The 19,060-nt window shown below is 47.1% G+C and overlaps 1 protein-coding gene across 1 annotated transcript in view; it reads left to right on the top strand.

Annotated features, from left to right (window-relative positions):
• Window positions 1–15,465: 15,465 nt before the first annotated feature.
• The window catches only part of CSMD1 (CUB and Sushi multiple domains 1), a 1,986,149-nt gene continuing 1,982,554 nt past the window's right edge, over window positions 15,466–19,060 (top strand). Inside the window, exon 1 of the mRNA XM_034647758.1 lies at window positions 15,466–16,042. Coding sequence (XP_034503649.1) covers window positions 15,958–16,042 — 85 coding nt within the window. The 5' untranslated portion in view covers window positions 15,466–15,957. The remainder of the gene's footprint in view (window positions 16,043–19,060) is intronic.

The raw sequence follows: 19,060 nt of genomic DNA, 5'->3' as shown, positions 1-19,060 counted from the left end.
AGACAACTTGGATGAATCTCCAGAGAGATGCTGAGTGAAAAAAGCCAATCCCAAAAGATGACATCCTGTATGGTACCATTTATATCACATTTTGAAAGGCAGAATTTTAGAAAAGTATGATAGCTTGGCGGTTGCCAGAGTTTAAGGGTAGAGAGAGGAAAAGGGATGTGTTAACTATAACTTTTTATTTTCTGTATTTTCCAATGTTTTGATATGTGGAGGCCTTACTGACCCTGCAGAGATTGCCTCTCCCAGAGCAAGCAAATTCCTAGAGAGCAAACATCTTGCTTGAATGCACCCTTTATATCCAAGAAAACTGATCCAGAACCCCACACTCCCTGGCCACTTCCCTAATTAGGTTCTCACACTCTGGGTCACTGTCCACCTGCCCTAAGCACCCCAGAGCAGGTACCAGACAACTAGGGGTGAGCCCTGTCCCCTCGAGCCCACTGAAACTATTCAAACTAGCCCGTCCTAAACCTGTTTCCCCTTTCTCACCTCTTCCTTCCTGTGGAAACCACAGTAAAGGTCCTTGCTCAGTCCCCCACTCCCTCTGCCTTCCGATGGACCCTGATGCCTCCAGGTATGGTATTACACGGGCCTTTCTTTTCTAGAAATCTGTGAGGATAAACTTCTTCTGTCATGACCATCATTTCTGTCTGTAAGTCTCACCATACCTGATGAAAACAAAGCTCAGGTATGTTTTAGAACAGGGGACCAGTGTGATGATGACAGGCAATGCAAGGGATCTTTGTGGTGTTGGAATCGTTCCGTTTCTTACCTATGGTTCTGAACATGTGGTGCATTTGTATGGAACTTTATAAACACACAAATGGGTGCAGGTGGAACTCTGGAAATCTGAGTAAGATCAGTGAGTGCATCAATGTCAGTATCCAGGTTGCGATGTACTATAGCTGGCAAATTGCTACTGAAGCTGGGCAAAGTACAAAAGGACTCTCTCTAGATCATTTCTTACAGTGGCATGTGAATCTGCAATCACCTCCATGCAAATTTTAAGAACAAATGTTTTTAAGGCCAAGCTAGCAGGTTTTATAAAATTATATAACTCAAGTAAATAATCTGGTCTAAATACAGTTTCATGATTCTAAAATTCATTGAAAAATTATATGCACATTTGTAGGTGGGAGTTAGCTTTAGAAATATTTTGCTTAGAGAGTTGTCCAGAAGCTTCATTATTTGTTATTTTATGTAATTATTATTTGCTTCATTAGAATTTTCATAAATTGTCTATGAATGAGCAGCTTGTTGGATAAATTTTGGCAAAATAATATTTGGGTGAAAGGTGGGAAAGCAAAGAAGCAGACAAACTCTGCAGTGATAGGAAGACTACCTTCTATGAACAGGGAAGAAAAAAAATCTAAAAATGAGCCAACCTGATAGCGATTAGAGTAGCATCCTATGGAGAACAGGTGATGCAGGCTCACATTTCCAAAAATAAAACAAATCTCAGGAAAGAGTGGCAATACTCCAAAGAGAAATAGTTTAGTGTCCTTCTCAAAGGGGATCTAACGTCACAGAGCTTGGGGGCTACTAGCTGGGACACAGCCCACCCAAGTCCTAACAACCACACGTGCAGGCTCAGGTATGAGAACCTTTACCAAGGAGACCAGCACAGCAGTAAGAACATTCCGACCTTGAGATCTGCAAGTGTCTCAAGGTCGGGTGGATTCAGGCTTTTCCTGTGGGGAGGAGTGCACAGGCCAAAATTCCAGGAGTGGCAGGTGACTTGAGCGGGGGAGGGGAACTGGTGCATGTCCAGTACTGGGGGGTGCCTTTGGGGAGGCTCTTCTGTACCCCAGCATCTGGAGTGTGCCAGTGTCCAGCAGCCTGTGGGGCTGAGAGCCCTGGGTAAAGGCTGGCTAGTTAGGTTAGCAGGCATTTTGCCTGGATTGCTCAGTGGGGCAAACAGTTCAGCTATTCTTTTATTCTTTTATGTAAAAGGGAGTTTGGAGGGACTGTGTCTGGCCTTGTCCTACAGGCCAGCAAGGAGTCTTTGAATCTCATCAAGTTCTATAAGGAAAGGCAGTTCTTTGCGGTAGGCTCTTTCCTGAAACGGAAGAGACGGGGCATTTCTTCACTATAACTGTGTTCCAGAGCACAGGGCCCAAGAGAAGGTGGGCAGACCTCTGCAGAACCTGTTTCCAGCGTCTGCATGTTGGGCAGCCTTACTACGCCTCTGCTGGGCAAGATTCTGCTCTGAAGACGGGTGTAGGGCACAACAGCCACGGATCAGCAGATGCAAAGGAGTTACGAAATAATGACTGAGAGATGGTGAGCTTGGGGTGGACAGCAAAGCCTAGAAAGCCTTGTACAGAGAAAGGACAGAATTGCAGGAAGAGGCCAAAAACCCACAAAAAAACAAAAGCAATGTTCTTGTACGTATGTACACATATTGTATGTGTATCGTATACATACATGTTGTAAGTGAGCTTTGAGATGGGAAATGCTGTGGTTGCTATTTTCCCCCATATCTGGCCTCTTATTCTTCCCTGGACATGATGCTTCCATGGCGGTTGCTACAGGCTGAATGATTGTGTCCCCCCAGATTCGTCTGGTGAGATTGTGATTCCCAAGGTGGTGATATTAGGAGGTGGGGCCTTTGGGAAGTGAATAGGTCATGAGGGTAAAGCCGTCATGAGTGAGCTTGGTGCTTTTATAAAAGAGACCTCACAGAGCTCCCTTCTTCTTTCCCCCACGTGAGGACACGGGGAGAAGGCAGCCCTCATCAGGCCCTGAATCTGCCTACACCGTGATCTTGGACTGCCGGCCGCAAGAGCTGTGGGAAGCATATTTCTGTTGTTTTGTAAGCGGCCCAATTTATGGTATTTTTGTTCTAGCAGCCCAAACTGACTGAGACAGTGGTGCTCTTTCTCTGTAGTGGCCATGGGGCCCCCAGCACACACACACGCAGCTGTTCCCTTGGCTCAGAGCCACCCAACATAGAGAGTGTAGGAGACACTCAACTGGGATGAGTGACACTTCCCCCAGGACTTCTTCATGCCTTTGCTAAGATGGAGGAAAGTGAATCTCAGACTATCAGGTGTGTGCTTTCCCCCACATGATATTCCAGGTGGAAGAACCTTTTCCTAATAAAAGGGATGGAAACTCAGTCAATTTGACATTTCAAGCTAGACTGTCCCAAGCTCCAGAATTGTGTTAAAGGAAATTCTTGTCCTGGCAGGCAAAAGGGATTATTATTTTTTTAATGATTTTTTATTTATATTATGTTAGTCACCATACAGTACATCCCCAGATTCCGATGTAAAGTTTGATGCTTCATTAGTTGCGTGTAACACCCAGTGCACCATGCAATACGTGCCCTCCTTACTACCCATCACCGGTCTATCCCAATCCCCCACCCCCCTCCGCTCTGAGGCCCTCAGTTTGTTTCTCATAGTCCATAGTCTCTCATGTTTCATTCCCCCTTCTGATTACCCCCCCTTCTTTATCCCTTTCTTCCCCTACCAATCATCCCAGTTCTTATGTTCCATAGATGAGAGAAATCATATGATAATTGTCTTTCTCTGCTTGACTTATTTCATTTAGCATTATCTCCTCCAGTGCCGTCCATGTTGCAGCAAATGTTGAGAATTTGTTCTTTCTGATAGCTGAGTAATATTCCATTGTATATATGGACCACAGCTTCTTAATCCAGTCATCTGTTGAAGGGCATCTCGGCTCCTTCCACGATTTAGCTATTGTGGACAATGCTGCTATGAACATTGGGGTGCATATGGCCCTTCTCTTCACTACATCTGTATCTTTGGGGTAAACACCTAGTAGTGCACTGGCTGGGTCATAGGGTAGCTCCATTTTTAACTTTTTAAGGGACCTCCACACACTGTTTTCCAGAGTGGCTGTACCAACTTGCAATTCCTACCAACAATGTAGGAGGGATCCCCTTTCTCCACATCCTCTCCAACAATTGTTGTTTCTAGGCAAAAGGGATTAAATCAACAAACTGTAAGGGGACGGGAGGAAAGCAGTAATTCTCTTTGATGCTTTCTCAGGCTGTTCCCTCACTAACAGTGACATACATTCTTTGCAAAATTTCTTCTGTTTGTTTCATTTTTTGCAACACAAATTAAGCATTTTATAAGGTTAGACAAACTTCATTACTACCTTTATTTCTAACCTAAGTAATCCTTTGTATCAGGATGGCTTGACATTTTGGGGACCATGGATTATTCTCTGAAAACACACACACACTCTTATCATTTGAGTGATCATCTAATCACTTGAAAACATAATGCAGACCCAGGTTACAATCTCTTTCTCTATAATATTTAAAATATGAACTTGCCCATCTGGAAGAGTTTCTGGGATGATTGGGATTTTCAATATTTTGAAGGAAAGATATTTTATAATGGTGTTCACATGTCTTTCTTTTAATTACTTAGTATTTTCCTTATACTCCTGTAAGCATTTGAAATCTGCAAAATTTCAGATCTGCCTTTGAGAACCACCCTGGTCCACTAACAAACACACTGCCAGGGGCTGTGGTTCTGACATGTCCATGGCGCCCTCCACACTCCTTTCTTTATGTAAGAACTGTCACACCCATGACCAAGGCCACTGTGCGGGCTGAGTGAGGTCATGTGCACAAATGCAGTCTGGGGGCATGCACCATGCCAATGTTCGTTGCCATGTGTGCAGCACTAGGTAAAGTGCCTGCACACTCACAGCTCACACAAGGTTTGTTGAGTAAATTTGGGAAAATAGCTCCCCTGGTGGTTTCCTCATCTGTACAGTGAAGGGATTGTATGGTTGCTATCTAGGGACCCCTTCTAATTGCATTTTTTTCTCATTTAAAATAACGACAGTTTATAGCATTTTACCATTTAGAACAGGCTTAACCCTATAATCTCCTTGACCGCCACGATCACAGTCACGTCAGTTACACTAACTCACAGCCCAGTGTTTGGACTGACGAATGGGAGCAATTTCCAAATCTCTTGTTAATGAGATTGGACCAACTCAATGGTAATACATATTGGTACAGACCTTTTAAATTTCAATAGTGTTCTCCCCTATGGTATTTATTGTGCTCTCAAAATCACATGGGAAGTGGGCAGGTATTATTGACCTAGTCATTATAAAGAAATTACTAAATTAAGATGGAAGGAATTTAGACTGAGGTGAAGTGACTTTGCAAAATCCTCACAACTGGCTGGTGGAGACTGATGACTTAGACCCACGCCTGCTTACTCCACGTTCATTCTCTTCCCCCACGGCCCTTCCTTGACACCAGCTCTACCTAATAGCAGCTGAAGCCAAGTTCCTTCCTTCAGAGTCTCTACTCAGGTGGAAGATAGAGCACCCACTCTGTTACCGGAATATTCCATTAGCCTAACCCTGCCGTCTCTTTCCACCTGAATTGCTGAGAAAACTCAGAAGAGCATTGTCTAATAGATGCAGTCTGCAAAAGATTTTGCCCTTCCACTAACAAAGACACAATCGGGCATCTGTAACACAGAGTGTGTGGGTGTGCATATGTGCACATTCATATCTGCCCCTTGAATCTACCCCATAGTAATTAGGACCTGTTATCTAGTACTAGATAGTGACACAAATTGTCACACTTGTCACAATTGAGAACAGCCTTTGAAATTGGAAGCAAATTTATGGAATTGACTCTCACCAGAGCACCTGGCTAAATTGGGGGGGCAGCGTGTCTCCTGACTAAAACTAGGGGTTTCTACTCATTTTCTGTCTCCACAGCTTGTTGGTCAGGGTTGCAATATTAGGGACCTGGGTCTGGCTGGCATCAGGAGTAGTTCCCACAACTGAACTTCTGCCTACGCTTTAAATCCCATATTTCCATTAATTTCCTGAGAGCCCCCAACATCAACCTCCTCTCTCTGATCTGAATTAGCCTCACACACATAGTTGAGAGGAACAGGGAATCCGCCCATGCAGAGATAAAGTCTGACCTTCTCCAGAAAAGCATCCTTGAAAATAATTCCAGTGACAATTTGCTCTGATCAGTTTGCCAAACTATAGGGCAGCCTGGTACAAAAATTCCTCAAGAGATAAGTGGAAGCTTTCTTGCCTTTGGCATGAGGCCAGAGGCACAAGCTACAAATTCCAGTTTCTATTCCCATTTAAGGACTGTTGAATGGGGATGCAGCTTTGAGGGCCATCTAGTTACTGCGTTGGGATCCATGTGGTACCGATCCTCGGGGCCTGACCTGCCGTCGTATGGGAACACGCTTAAGCACCGTCCAGGTGGATGCTTCCCAGCACTTGCCCGTGTCTGACACGGCCCTCTTAGCGAGCATCCTAGATCTGGGCTTGAATTCATCCTGTAATGGCAGCTCGAATGCTCTGAGTCCCTGAGAGCAGCCCAGGCTCTGGGGACGCCATGTACAGCTGAGCTGTTTATTACAGCATCGCTTTCTACTTCCCGGGGTGGACGCCCCATGTCTGTGAGGAATTATGTGTCACTGAGTGTAACCCCTGCAGGTTACCACCCACTAGTTCTTGGCCTCGATCATCCTAGGGAGCTTGGGAAGCACTGCAGATGCCCTCATTGACTGGGGCGTCCAGTTGCCCCCCCGTGAATCTGCACAAAGGTGGAAATGCTTCAAGTTCATGATGCGGCAAGGTCATTTAAGGACATGTACTCTAACCGAAGGGTCACCCTCTGCTGCCCTGGCTAACATGTCAACACAGGCCCCAGAAGAACAGACCTTCAACCCACATGGAGGGTGGTGATAGTTGGAGGGAGACCGGATCTCGTATGTCTTAATCCAGAGATCCAATACAAGTGTCCCCAGAGTGTCCAAGACATTACTGGGCCCTCTGCATTTCCATAGAACAAGGCAGTGTCCTAAGTGCAAGCGAAGGGTTGGGTCCTCCCCCTCCCGGGTGTGTTCCCTGAAGAGCCCCAGAGTGGTACTATCTCATTTCTACCACACAGCAATCCAGGCTATGAAGATCCATCTGTGTATTGTTCTCCTCTCTCAGAAATTCCATCTCACTCAGCACTTTTAGTTTGGTATCTGAACCGACAAGCCTGTATGGGTGAGGAATCAGGGGTAACCTTGCTGGCTTCACAGATTTCTGTCATGTCACAGCCCCCTGACCCCTTCCCCTCACAGCCTGCTAAAAGCCCAGATTCACGGGGCGGGGGGGCTGTTCTCAAAACAATTAGCAAATCCCTGCAAAGTTCTCCAGCTGCTTCTGAGACTTCTGAATAAAATGCTCTCCATAGCATTATGATTTAACTTAAAGCATCATCTGCGTAAAGAAAAGCAGATCTTATACCATAGAGCATAGTTTTAGAGAAGGAGAATGCTCACAGCAAACACATAGGACCCTTTACTGCCTTTGGAGAGATCCGTTCCACTTGATTAGCTCCGTTTACAAATAAGGCAATGGAGGGCAAGGACATTGGGAGAGAAAAATAGCAGTTTTAGTAGTCTTTTTTTTTAATATATATACTGCACAAGAGCTTGTCAACTTCTAACACAGTTTGCAATTGAGGATGTGCACACTGAATGCCTTTCTGATGGGGGTAGGGGTCTCCGGGGAGGGCTCCGCGTGGCATTCCAGGAGGGACGGCTGGAGTAGTGTCACGGACAGGCTACTCCCATCCCCAGGTCATTCACCGTGTCTCAGACTGCATTTAGCACCTTCCCCTCTGACACAGCACAATCTGGGCAGCCCTCCCCGTAACTAGTCCACAGTCAGTGAATACAAATTCACTGTATTCCCCAAATAAGATTCCCCAAACCTGGGTCCATGCTCAAAAAATTTCTGTAAAACATCTTCTGACAAAATAGAAATTTGTTTGGGAATTCGTTATATATATACGCCTCCAAAGATAGCTACATGTGTTTTGTCCTCGCCTAGAATGCTCTTCATTTTTTCCATCCATGTGAAATCCCACCTCTTCTCCTGGGTCACTCAAGACCTTGGCATATCAGAAAATCTTCAGTAGCAAGCCCAGATACAGTAGGATGTCATGGGAAAAGCTTGGACCTCATACTTGAGTTTCCGTCCTGTTTCTGATAATTACTTACCTGAGCCAGGACATGTCAATCAATCATTCGGAATGTACGTTTCTGCATCAGCACATACATGACACATAGTAGGTATGTTATTAGGGCACCTTCTCTCTTCTTCTCATTATCCCAATAGGAACCATGCCTCATACCTCTTTGTACCATGGCACGGACTGTGGAATCCTCCACGTTTCAGAAGCGCAGTAGAAGTCATGTTATTGCTGCTGTTGATGTCAGCAATCACCTCCTATTTTGGATCTGACTGCGGCACTGTTTCGTATTTAAACAGGGTAACCAAAGCTGTTTTGTGGTAATTCCAAGGATGATAACTATTGCTTTTTAGAGAAGCTGTTCCAATAGGAAAGATTTTGTATATACAGTTTCAGGATCTTATTTCAATCAATAAGAAAGAAAGGACAATCCTTCAGAGAAAAAAAATATATTTAAACTCAAAGGCAAAGCTAAAAAGAATGGAGAGAAAGGAAGCTAAACTTGCTTTTTTTTTTTTCAAATTCTAACTTAGTATTTTTCATAGATGGTCTCAATTACTTCTCACAGAAACATTAGGAGTTAAAATGTAGGTATTTTTTTAGGGACTGGGCCATGGGTGCCCTTGAGTGAATGCACAAGGCCACCAACTAGGAAATGGAAGAATTAGGACGTCACCTCAGGTTAGTGAAGATCCATGTTTTCCCCACACCAGGAATTTCTCCTTTTGCAGAATGTTGACCTATGGCCAGATGGAAGAAACAGGTCTTGTGAGGTAATCAATGAAGGCAGCCTTAATCAGTCTTTGATCACGGGATCTGAACATATTCCTTTGCCTTCACTACCATACTTTGCCCAATGTACTATTCTCCGAGGATTTTGCTTTCTTGGTGAAAGGTCAGGTTAGATTATTAGAGTTGAGTGTCACAACTCAAAATTCATACAAATATCTGCCCTTCCTGGGGTATTCCAGAATACCAAAAAGCCTCCAAGGTTCAAAGGACAAGACTCTACTAGTGACATTTCAGACCTACTGGAATTCAAGGAGATTTGGAAACTTGACATATAAAATATAGAGGTAGTCATATAATGTGTCTATCCTTAATGTCAGTCAGGAGAGAAATGGGCAAGGAAAAGAGGGAAGGAACTCTTTGGTGGGCAGAGAAAACATGATGGAAATGTTCTAGAGCAGTCTGCGTCCCTTTCGTGAGGAGCCCTTTACAAAGCCAATCTTGACACCCCACCTACCACCACTGCCACCACCACCGGAGAGTTCCTGTGCTCAGTGGTACTATTCACAAAATATTTGAAGGGAGAAGAAAAGGAAGAAGACCAAGTGCACTTCACCTCAATTCCTGGCACCTTTGATGATCATCCCAGGACCCTTTCTCTAAAACAGTAAATCTGGCAGAATGAAGAGTGGATGGTATGCAAACACAATCACAGTGAGAGAATGAAAAGCCGCTAGTATCAGAATGCCCGTGTTTCCAAATGGAACTATGGCTCTATGGCTGTTCTCCATGTGTTTTAAAACAAAGCAAAAATCTTTAATTCTATGTTTTCTCAATATGAGGAGATCATCAAGGGGGAGCTAGTCACCACAGGTGTGATGGAATTGATACAACACGTGCATGATATCACCGTCTCCTCTTGATATCTGCGTTTAAGACATTGGTGAACAAAATGATTATTTCCATGTCTGTGATTACTGCACAATCTGCTGACTTTTTATGAAGAAAATATTAAAAATCAGAGCAGTTTCAGTTTACAGATAAAGACAAATGCAGTGATTTGTAGTCTAAAGCTGCTGCGGAGATGTGTGTGTGTGTGTGTGTGTGTGTGTGTGTGTGTGTGTGTGTGTATTATGACTGCTTCTGTGCAGGCCATTCAGGTAAACATATGATTTTTTTATATTACAATCTTGGAATGCTTTTCCTTCAAGAACTCCCTGAACCTAAGCAGGAACATATACACACAGGTCATCTTACAGTGAAGTAAAGAAGACAAAAATCCTAAAGTAAGATATGGAAAATGAAGAATCACAGAACTTAAGAGGCAGCATAAACGTGAACCCAACCTCTGTCCTACAGCTAAGAAAATTGAGTCTCAGAAGTGAAGTGGTTTTGCCAAAAGCCTCAAGCTAGACAACAACGTTCAGCCCTTCTGAAGTTTAGTCTCATTGGAAAATGGCTATTGGTGGAAATGCTTGGCAAAAATCACCTGCCAGGAGAGAACAGTTTGTAAAGCTAGATAAGCTTTAGTTTGTGTTTCCACAGTCATATTTAGTCCTGGAGGAACAGCGGAATCTCTCCTCACTGATCTAATGACCTCAGCATTAGACGGCGCTGATAGCTATTAAAAGCATCTCTACCCTACGTTTGCTTTAGTGCAAGAGGACAGCATTATTAATGAACATTCCGAATGGCACCGCACCTAGCTCCGGACCAAGGTTTTCAAGCTTGCTAGGGTTCTACAGTCCTTGGGAAAGAGCCAGGTGTGAGGCAGCCTTTCATGCTGATCTTAAAAGGCATAGTCAATAAAGCTTGTGGTTTTCCCCACATAGATTCTTGCGGGATTCACCTTGAGACAATCTGGGGGATGTTGACTGTGTTTCTTGTTCCCTACCAAAATCCACTTTGCCACTCCTAAAATGTGGATCAGAGCAGATGGGAAAGGCTTTCTCCATCTGGGTTCTTCTTTTCTTCTCTCCTCCTTCAGAGACTGACTGGATAGAAAAGAAAAATAATATTTTTTCTGAAAATTTTGCTATATATTAACGATTGTTGATTTTCCCAACAGGTCTGTGAGGTAGGTATCATTTTCCATCTTTTCAGGAGAACAAATTTAGGTTAGGTGTTTCTCAACGTCTCTTGTTTAGAAAGTGACAGATGTGGGATTCAGAGCATGTCCTTTTGACCACAAAGTTAACCCCCATACAAGGGGTTCCCAAAGAATGATCTCAGCATTTATCTGTGTCACCTAGAAACTAGTCAGAAATGTAAATTCTTGGGTCCTATTCCAGACACGTTGAATCAGAAGGTCTGGGGTGGGGGGTCAGAAGTCCGTGCTTCAACAAGCCTTCCGTGTCATTGTGATACACACTGAAGCTTGCATTTTGGTCTCCTTTAGTTTGGGTGCCCATTGGTAAAAGAAGAGAATTCACAATTTTCTTAGCCTTCCTAATGGATCATTTAAAGCATGGTTTGTCTTCTGACTCAGATGAATTTAACACATCTCAGTTCCCTATATCCTAATGCCATTCATCTGTCTTCTGCTTATATGTCATTAACAAAGGAAAAGTTCTCACTGTGTGTGTGTGTGCCCACATGCGCGTGTGCACACACAGATATACATGCAATTAAAGGTGTTATTTTATTAGAAAAATATGGAAAAGCATTCAACTAATTTATTTTAAAACCAGTTAATGAGAATAGTTTTAAAAATCAAGATTTGTATGAATAAATAGTTTGTAAATGGTCACAGATTTTTTTTTTTTTGACGGCCTAGTGAATGAGCTGTCTTGGAGAATGCTGCATGCACACTTGAAAAGAACGTGTGTTCTGTTATTGAGTAGAGTGCTCTATACAGGCCCGGCTCTCCGTTTTTATAAAGCAACCACAGGTGCGTAGAGGAGAGTGTGTGAGAACCCTGGAGCCCAGGCTTGGGTTCTCCTCAGTGTTGGGGGGAAAGGGGCAGCAGGTGTGGTCTGTAAATGTTGGTGCAGCGGAAGTCTGAGTGTGAGTCACCATCTGGCCATTAGCAAGATGTGACTCCCTACAGAGTCATGTGATTCCTGAAAGCCACCCATTCCTCCTCATCGGAAGCGGGGTGATAATGGCAACCATGTTATGGAGGAGACTATGTATAAAAGACTTCTGCAAACCATCAGTGATGATTCTGACTTGGGCTTGAGTTCTTTGAGCCACCCATACTTCTTGCTCTTACAAGATAAGCACTGCATTTAGGGAAACAGGAATCCTATGGCTCCAGTACTGACCCTGCTATTAAAGAAACAATTTCCCCAGGTCTGTATTCACTGGCAACTTTTAGTCTGTGATATTGAATAAGCCAAACAATGACACACTTAGCAATCATGGCAAGATACTGTATTCTCTAAGATTTTCAGGCATGTATAGATTTTCTAGCTAATTAGCATTCTCCTTTGTGCAAAGTTTTGAATTCCTCATTTTATTTCAAGTACATTGTTCATATTTTCTGTCCCCTCCTCAGGCAATTTCACATGAAAGAAAATCACTCTCCCTCCTCATTTCTAAGACTTTTCAGAGGTTTCTGTTGCCATCTCTCCACCCAGGTCTTAATAAGGTAGTTGTTACATTATTTTAAGGATGTTTTTACCCTTCCCTCTGTCTTACTCATCCCACTGCTCAATGCCCAGTGCTGAGTGCCAATATCGTCGCTTGTACTGCTTAGCCAGAATCCTGAGGCTACAGACAGTAAGTAGTGTGCCTCAGACTAGAGAACAAATTACCAAAAAGAGAGAAAGAGAGAAAGAGAAGAGAAGAGAAGAGAAGAGAAGAGAAGAGAAGAGAAGAGAAGAGAAGAGAAGAGAAGAGAAGAGAAGAGGAGAAGAAGAAACCGTTGGTCCAAAANCTGAGTGCCAATATCGTCGCTTGTACTGCTTAGCCAGAATCCTGAGGCTACAGACAGTAAGTAGTGTGCCTCGGACTAGAGAACAAATTACCAAAAAGAAAGCGAGAAAGAGAGAAAGAGAGAAAGAGAGAAAGAGAGAAAGAGAAGAGAAGAGAAGAGAAGAAGAGAAGAGAAACCGTTGGTCCAAATGTGCAATGCTCCAGGCACTGCAGGCCAACGCAGAGAAGTGGTCACAAAGCTTCCTGGTGTGAATTCCCCACAGTACCTGACTTACTCTAATCCCATTTGGTTAATGTGGCTTTAAATAACTGGCATTAGAATTGTGTATCAGTCAAGGCTTTCACATCCTTTTAGCAATCAAAGAGGGAAAGAGCCTCTAGGAACGTAAGAATGGGCTTCATCTACAGTCTGATTACATGAAATGGGCCAGAGAGTTCTGGAGGAGCTTTCCAGAAACAAGTCAGGGGACCTCAGATCAGCTAAGAGAGAGATGAGACCAAAGGACCACCAATTCCTCTGCAGACACCCAACAAGGAAGGCTGGACACTAGATGGCAGCAGTGCCACACGTGTTCCTTCCAAATCAAACCTTCAGGTCTTGGGGAAAAAAAAAATCACATTAACACACAAATACAACCAGATTACAAAATCAGCCTATTTTACTCGACAGCCTTCTCCCACCCTCATCCTACTTATGATTGAGAAACAGTTTGGCACAAATCATCGTAATGCTCTGATATATGATCTGGGCAAAGAAAATGCCCCATATAAATAACAGCAAAAATGGGTAGTTATGGCTATTGGGATCATTTTTTCTTAAAAATGGGAATTAAAAAAAATGGAAATCAGATTTTTTGTACCCCAGTGAAAAGAGGTGGCATTTAAGACTTTAAGCAATACAGACCCAAGGAGAGCAAAGTTCAAAGGACAACCTGAGGCCTGTCGCAGTTATGTATGAAGGTGTTCAGTTGTGCAGGTGACACTCAAAGTTGCTGATTGGGATCCTAATAAAGTAAAAATCATCCATGCATCCTAGACCAGGAGGGTTAGATTTTGGAAACGTTTTTTAATGGGAGAAATCCTTCTTCGTGACATGCATCTTTAAGGATAGCAGTGGAAAGACAAGACATTGTTTCTCAAGAAGTCAGCTCTCCTAAAAGATTTGGGGGGTGGTGAGAAACTGGAAATGAACTATTGGGGCACTTAATGGGCCTTAAAAAACATTTTTGTTGACTTGCTGATTTACAAGTACCATCTGGGATCTGATTTGAAATCACAGAAGGGTGATCTTCCCCTCTACCTGCCTAGTTCAGCCTGAAGAATAACCCACGGATTCCACTGGGAATTCCTTAATGACTAACTATTTTGCGTTCTTATTCTCCCTTGGAGAGAGAGAGAATTCTCCATGCAAAATAGGACTCAGCATGTGGAGAATCCAAGTCACGTACGAGAGACTGTAACTTTCAGAAAATCAAATTTGTTTCCTCATATTTGGAAGCTCATATCTCTGTGAGACAGTGTTGATGGTGGTTTCACTTGTTCCTGCTAGGCTGTAGGGAGACAGGAAATCATGCTTTGGTGCTTACATTTCAAGATTATAGCCCTTCATTTTCTGGATTAGTCATCACATTCTTATGTAGCCTAGAGACCACTGGGGCAAGGGGAATGTCAGAAAAATAAGGCAGGAATATAAAAAAGTATTATGAAATTGTCAATCCATTCAGCCTTGAATTCTGACTGAGACAAAGCACAGGTGGAATAAAGCACCATGAGCAATTGCCAACCATGGGCTCTTCGTTCCACCAAAGGCATTCAGTGATGTGGAGGGTTCAGTGTTTTGTATCACTGATGACTGTTAATGTTTCTGGATGTGGAATGTAATCTTCTCTTACTAAGGTGCGCTGTGTCCATGTTCTGGTTCCCTCCAATATTATCAGGGAGTTACCTCAACCTTTTTGGTCAAGAATGGTGAATCCTTTTGATGTCCTATCACTCACTCGTGATTTCTTTCTTCTGTGAACTGAGCAACTTTCCCTAAAATGCCTTGCCTTACATATTCCCCCCAGAGATTGCATAAATACTTTTCCTATTTGGGGAGGGTGGAATCTGGTTCATTCTATCTCCTACTGCCATTCTAGAGCTCCGTTCTCCCTCTGCTAGCTTCATCCTTCAGCAGATTCAGAAAGGAGCTCTCCTTTAAAGTCCCTACCCAGCCCATTAAATGATACGGCGTTTCACTTGAAGGTTTGCCAACATGCCATCTCTACTAACCAGACCATGCTATGAATTCTAGACGTTCTTTCTGATTTCGAATTTAATCTGAATCTAAGTTTGTTCACAACCTAAATCAGGAAATAGGAAAATCATTCTGACTTCTTGCACACAGTCACCATCCCAAAGATCTCTAAAAATATATAATAAATAAAAATATATACATATATGTTCCTTTTTCTTCCTTGGGGTTAGAGCTTGTGGGTTCTCTCTCCACCTGCAATTTTTTTCTAAGTTACGCAGGGGACTTAGGTCAGCAAGGAGAAAGAGATCAGCAGGTGGAAGCCAGCGTCTGGCCCCGCAGAATCCCTCCAGTTTGCTCGAGTTGCTGGGTTGCATTGCCTCTCCCCGCGTGTGGCGTGGGTGTCCCCCACTCGAGCGCCCAAGGAGTCTCCTTTCTCCAGCCTGCGCGCTGCTGCGCGGGAGGCCGAATGGAGCGCAGCAAGGCGCGGGGAGCCCGAGGGCCCGAGGCTGGGCTCTGTCTGGGATTGCGCCCTGCCCAGCCTCCTTCCCCTCTCTGTGGGTAGGGATGGTTGAGTCCAGCCGCCACGGCAGCGGCTCCTTGTGCCGCTAGCAGCCTGTCTTCTGCGCTCTCCGCCTTCCCTCTCCAGGCTGGCTCTCCTCCCCCCCGCACCCCCCCTCCCTCCCGCAGCTCCCACTCGCTGGCTCTCTCTCCAGCTGCCTCGGCTCCAGGTCTCTCCTGGCTGCGCGCTCGCTCCGCGCCTGCCCCCTCCCGCAGCTTCGCCGCCTTGGTGCCTTCCTGCCCAGCTCGGCCGGCGTGTCCCCGGCCCGGCCTGGCCCGGCAGCCCGGTCGGCGCTTGCAGCCGCTCAGCCCTGCAGTGGCTCGGGACCGATGCTATGAGAGCGAAGCGAGCCGGGCGCGCAGACCTGCAGGAGGCGTCGGGTGCGCGGCCGGTCTGGGGACCGGGATCTGTCTCCCGCTCGCCTTGCCCTCTGGTGATTATTTGGCTCTGTTTATAGCCCTGCCGTTCCTCGGAGGAGACGGGCACATCTGAGAAGAGCCATCGGTGTCGTGTGCGTGTGGAATATCTGCAGACATGACTGCGTGGAGGAAATTCAAGTCGCTGCTCCTGCTTCTGGTGCTGCTGGTTCTGTGCGCGGGGCTCCTCACTGCAGCGAAGGGTAAGACAGTCTTGCTTGCTACCGGGGAGATGGGCGAGCCCTCCGAGGCCCCGTTTGCGAAAGCGAGTGTGTGTGTTGAGGAGGGCAGGGTACCCGGGCGTCGGCGTCTGCCGGGGGTTCTCCATCACCGACGCTGGGGTTTAAAGCAATGCCCGAGAGCCCGGGCTTCCATCGCCTTCTTCCCACCCTTGTCTCCCCCGCCTCTTCTTCCCTTCACTTGGCTGGCACGACATGCTCTCTTTTTTTGGTGGTGTGGGTTGTTGGGGAGAAAGGAGCCAGACCCCAGTTGGCCTGAAACTGCGCTGTGGCCGGCGATGTTGCCTGCTTAGAGATGTGGCCCAACGGGTCGGGGTGGCTGGGGTGGTTCCCAGGACTTTGCCCGGACCCCGAGCGGCTGGGAAAGTGGCCCGGACGAAGCCGGCCTCGCAAGTTCTGGCTCTCCAGGGGTTTGAGGGAACCAACAGGCGAACCTGACTGCTGCCCAGGCTCCCCGCACCCTTGCACCCCCTCGGCCGTCCCTTCTTCCCCCTCCAGCATACTCAGGGAGCGGCGAGGAGCTACCTCCCTAAGGTCGCCCCCGCCTCCCTCTCCCTGGACTCCGCTCCTTGCAAGTTGGAAGGAGCCGGCAAGGTGCGTGAAGAAAGCGGGGAGACCTGGCTGGGGTTCCACCTCACTTGTATTCGCTGTGCTTTACCCCTGGCTACCTCCGGTCAAGAGAAGGAGTCTCCCTGGGTCAGTCCCGGGGCTTGGAGCTCTGTGAACTTGGTTTTCTCCTTGAAACGAGTTAGGGAATGTTTTCCTCTAGCCTACAGGCTGCAATCTCGGGGCTGGCAATAGCTCCAGCGCTTGTCTATTCTCTGGGAAAGAAAACAAGCTCCCTCTTGATTCCGGGAGAGGGGGGGGAGGAGGGAGAGAGGGGAGAGAGAGGGGATATTGATTGATTTTCACATTGGAAAGTACCTGCCCCCATTTCCTCATTTTGGCCTCCTTGGATGCTCTTCCTATCAGTCAACACCCCTTGGGAATGTCTATATCTATAGGGATTTTTTTTTCTCTTTTCCCTTCTAAAGGATGCTGTCAAATCTTAGGTGTCTCTGGGTGTGTTTTCTAATGGCCATTTGCTCTTTCCCCACATAGAGTTCCCCCTTTCCTCTCTAGATTCTTCCATCTTTTTTTTTCCCACCCATTTTCTATTCCTTCAGTGTTCCAGATTCGAGGGTGATTGACAAGGCGAAGGAGGACTATCTCTGGTTCCATTAGGAAACTCCAGATGGGCCTGGCCTGGAGAGAGATGGAGAGAATGGCAGATTAGGCTTCCCCTCCTGGCTGCTCTTCACCGGCGCCCAGGGCCGGTTGAGAGCGGACCGCTTGGCACCAGACCCTCCACGCACTCACTCACCCCTAGGAAAGGGTGTCTGTGGGAATGCGCCCCAAGATCTCAGGGAACGCAAGTGTTTGGTGTTAGTCGCCTGAGCTCCTGGTCGCTCGTAATCGGGGACCTTCCTGCAGGCACCTACCCTCTGCCCACGGGCCCAGCTCGGTCCAGACGCTCCGCCTTGGGCGCCGCTGTTGGAGCTGTTGCGGAGGCACTGCTGGCAAAGCAGGGGCGGGTGGGTAGCGGCCTTGGGTCGTGCTGGACTGGCTGGGAACAGAGAGGCGATGCAGGAAAAGTCGAGGGTAGAGAGAGCTACCCCCTGGGAAGTGCGTGCGGGGTTTTTCTCAGGTCCCGGAAGGGGCCTGCTGACAGGACCTGGCTTTGCCTAGCCAAGCCCCTGCGTGGAGAGGAAACACCTGCTACGCAACTCAGCAAAACTTCCCACCCCTTTCCTCTGCACTCAAAGTTCAGCTGTGCCCGGGGCCGCGTCCTTCCCCTGGCAGGCAGCGCAGCCTCTGAGCGCATTCTCGGTTCCCCGTGGTTCCGCGCGCTCCGAGCTCCCTTCCCCCGCAATTAGCAGGGGTTGCTGCGTGGAGACAGCGGTGGCAGCCCTGCCAAAGCTGCTTAGTAATCCGCACACGTGTGCCGGGCGGATTCCGCCCCCTCGCGGGTGGGCCGAGGCAGTTGGCAGGAGCTGGGAGGGAGGGTGTGTACCGGTAGGTCCTGGGCGGGGGCTGTTGGGGCAGATCCTGGGGCTAACCCGGCAAGGGCGCAAAATCCTGGGAGCCCGGAGCCTGGGGGAGCTGCCGCGGGGTGGGGAGCGCCTTCTGCCCTCTGGGGGTCCCAGGTCAAGGATGTAGAAGCTAAGAAGTGGAGTTCAGGGTCCCAGGCCCCCGGCGCGCGGTGCGCGAGAGTAGGGTGTGCGTGTGTGTATTTGCGCGTGGAGGGGACCGGGGCCCCGCGCTTGTTGCGCTATTGCGAGACCTAGGTTGCAGTGGGTGCGCGAGACTCTTTTATCACCCCGGCGGGGCCCGCTGGTCTGGGGCCGTGTTTTCTCTGGGCCGGGAGGGTCAAGTGCGAGCGCAAGTGGCCGCGTGGGAGCTGGCTGCAGGCAGGAGGCTGGTGACGCCAGCACTGGAGTAGCCCTGAGAGCTCTCTGACAGCTAGGGTGGGGTCACGTTCCCCTGCTGAGCGAAGCCCTGGTGGCCAAGGTCGGGCCTCTGCCCCGGGGCTTCGGGCCGGGGTGGCTGCCAGCCATAAGGCTTCCCCGTGGAGGAGCGCTGGAGGAAGGTGCGGGCCACCGTTGCGGGAGCAGCGCAGCGTGCGCCCAGGTGGCGGCTCCCGTTGTGTCGAAGGCAGGAGGAGAGTTCTTGATGCGTGGGGTATAATTCGTGACCTGTTTGCGGAGTCGTGAGAGGCTGCAGGCGGCTGCAGCTGTGGTCATCAGAACCCAGTACTCACAGTCCGGGTCATCAGCTTTAGTTGATTGCGCTTTAAGCTTCTTGGGGGTACCTGAAATTCAATTTTGATGTCCTTTTCTTTTTGATTACTAATATTGTAAAGGTCGAGTCCCAAGTGTGCCTATCTCCTCAAAAACAGCACATTTTCAGTGACCGCGGGGAGAGAAGAAGGCTTTGAGCGTT

Source organism: Ailuropoda melanoleuca, chromosome 18, assembly GCF_002007445.2.
Source record: "Ailuropoda melanoleuca isolate Jingjing chromosome 18, ASM200744v2, whole genome shotgun sequence".
Taxonomy (NCBI): domain Eukaryota; kingdom Metazoa; phylum Chordata; class Mammalia; order Carnivora; family Ursidae; genus Ailuropoda; species Ailuropoda melanoleuca.
This window is presented reverse-complemented; position numbering and strand designations above follow the sequence as displayed.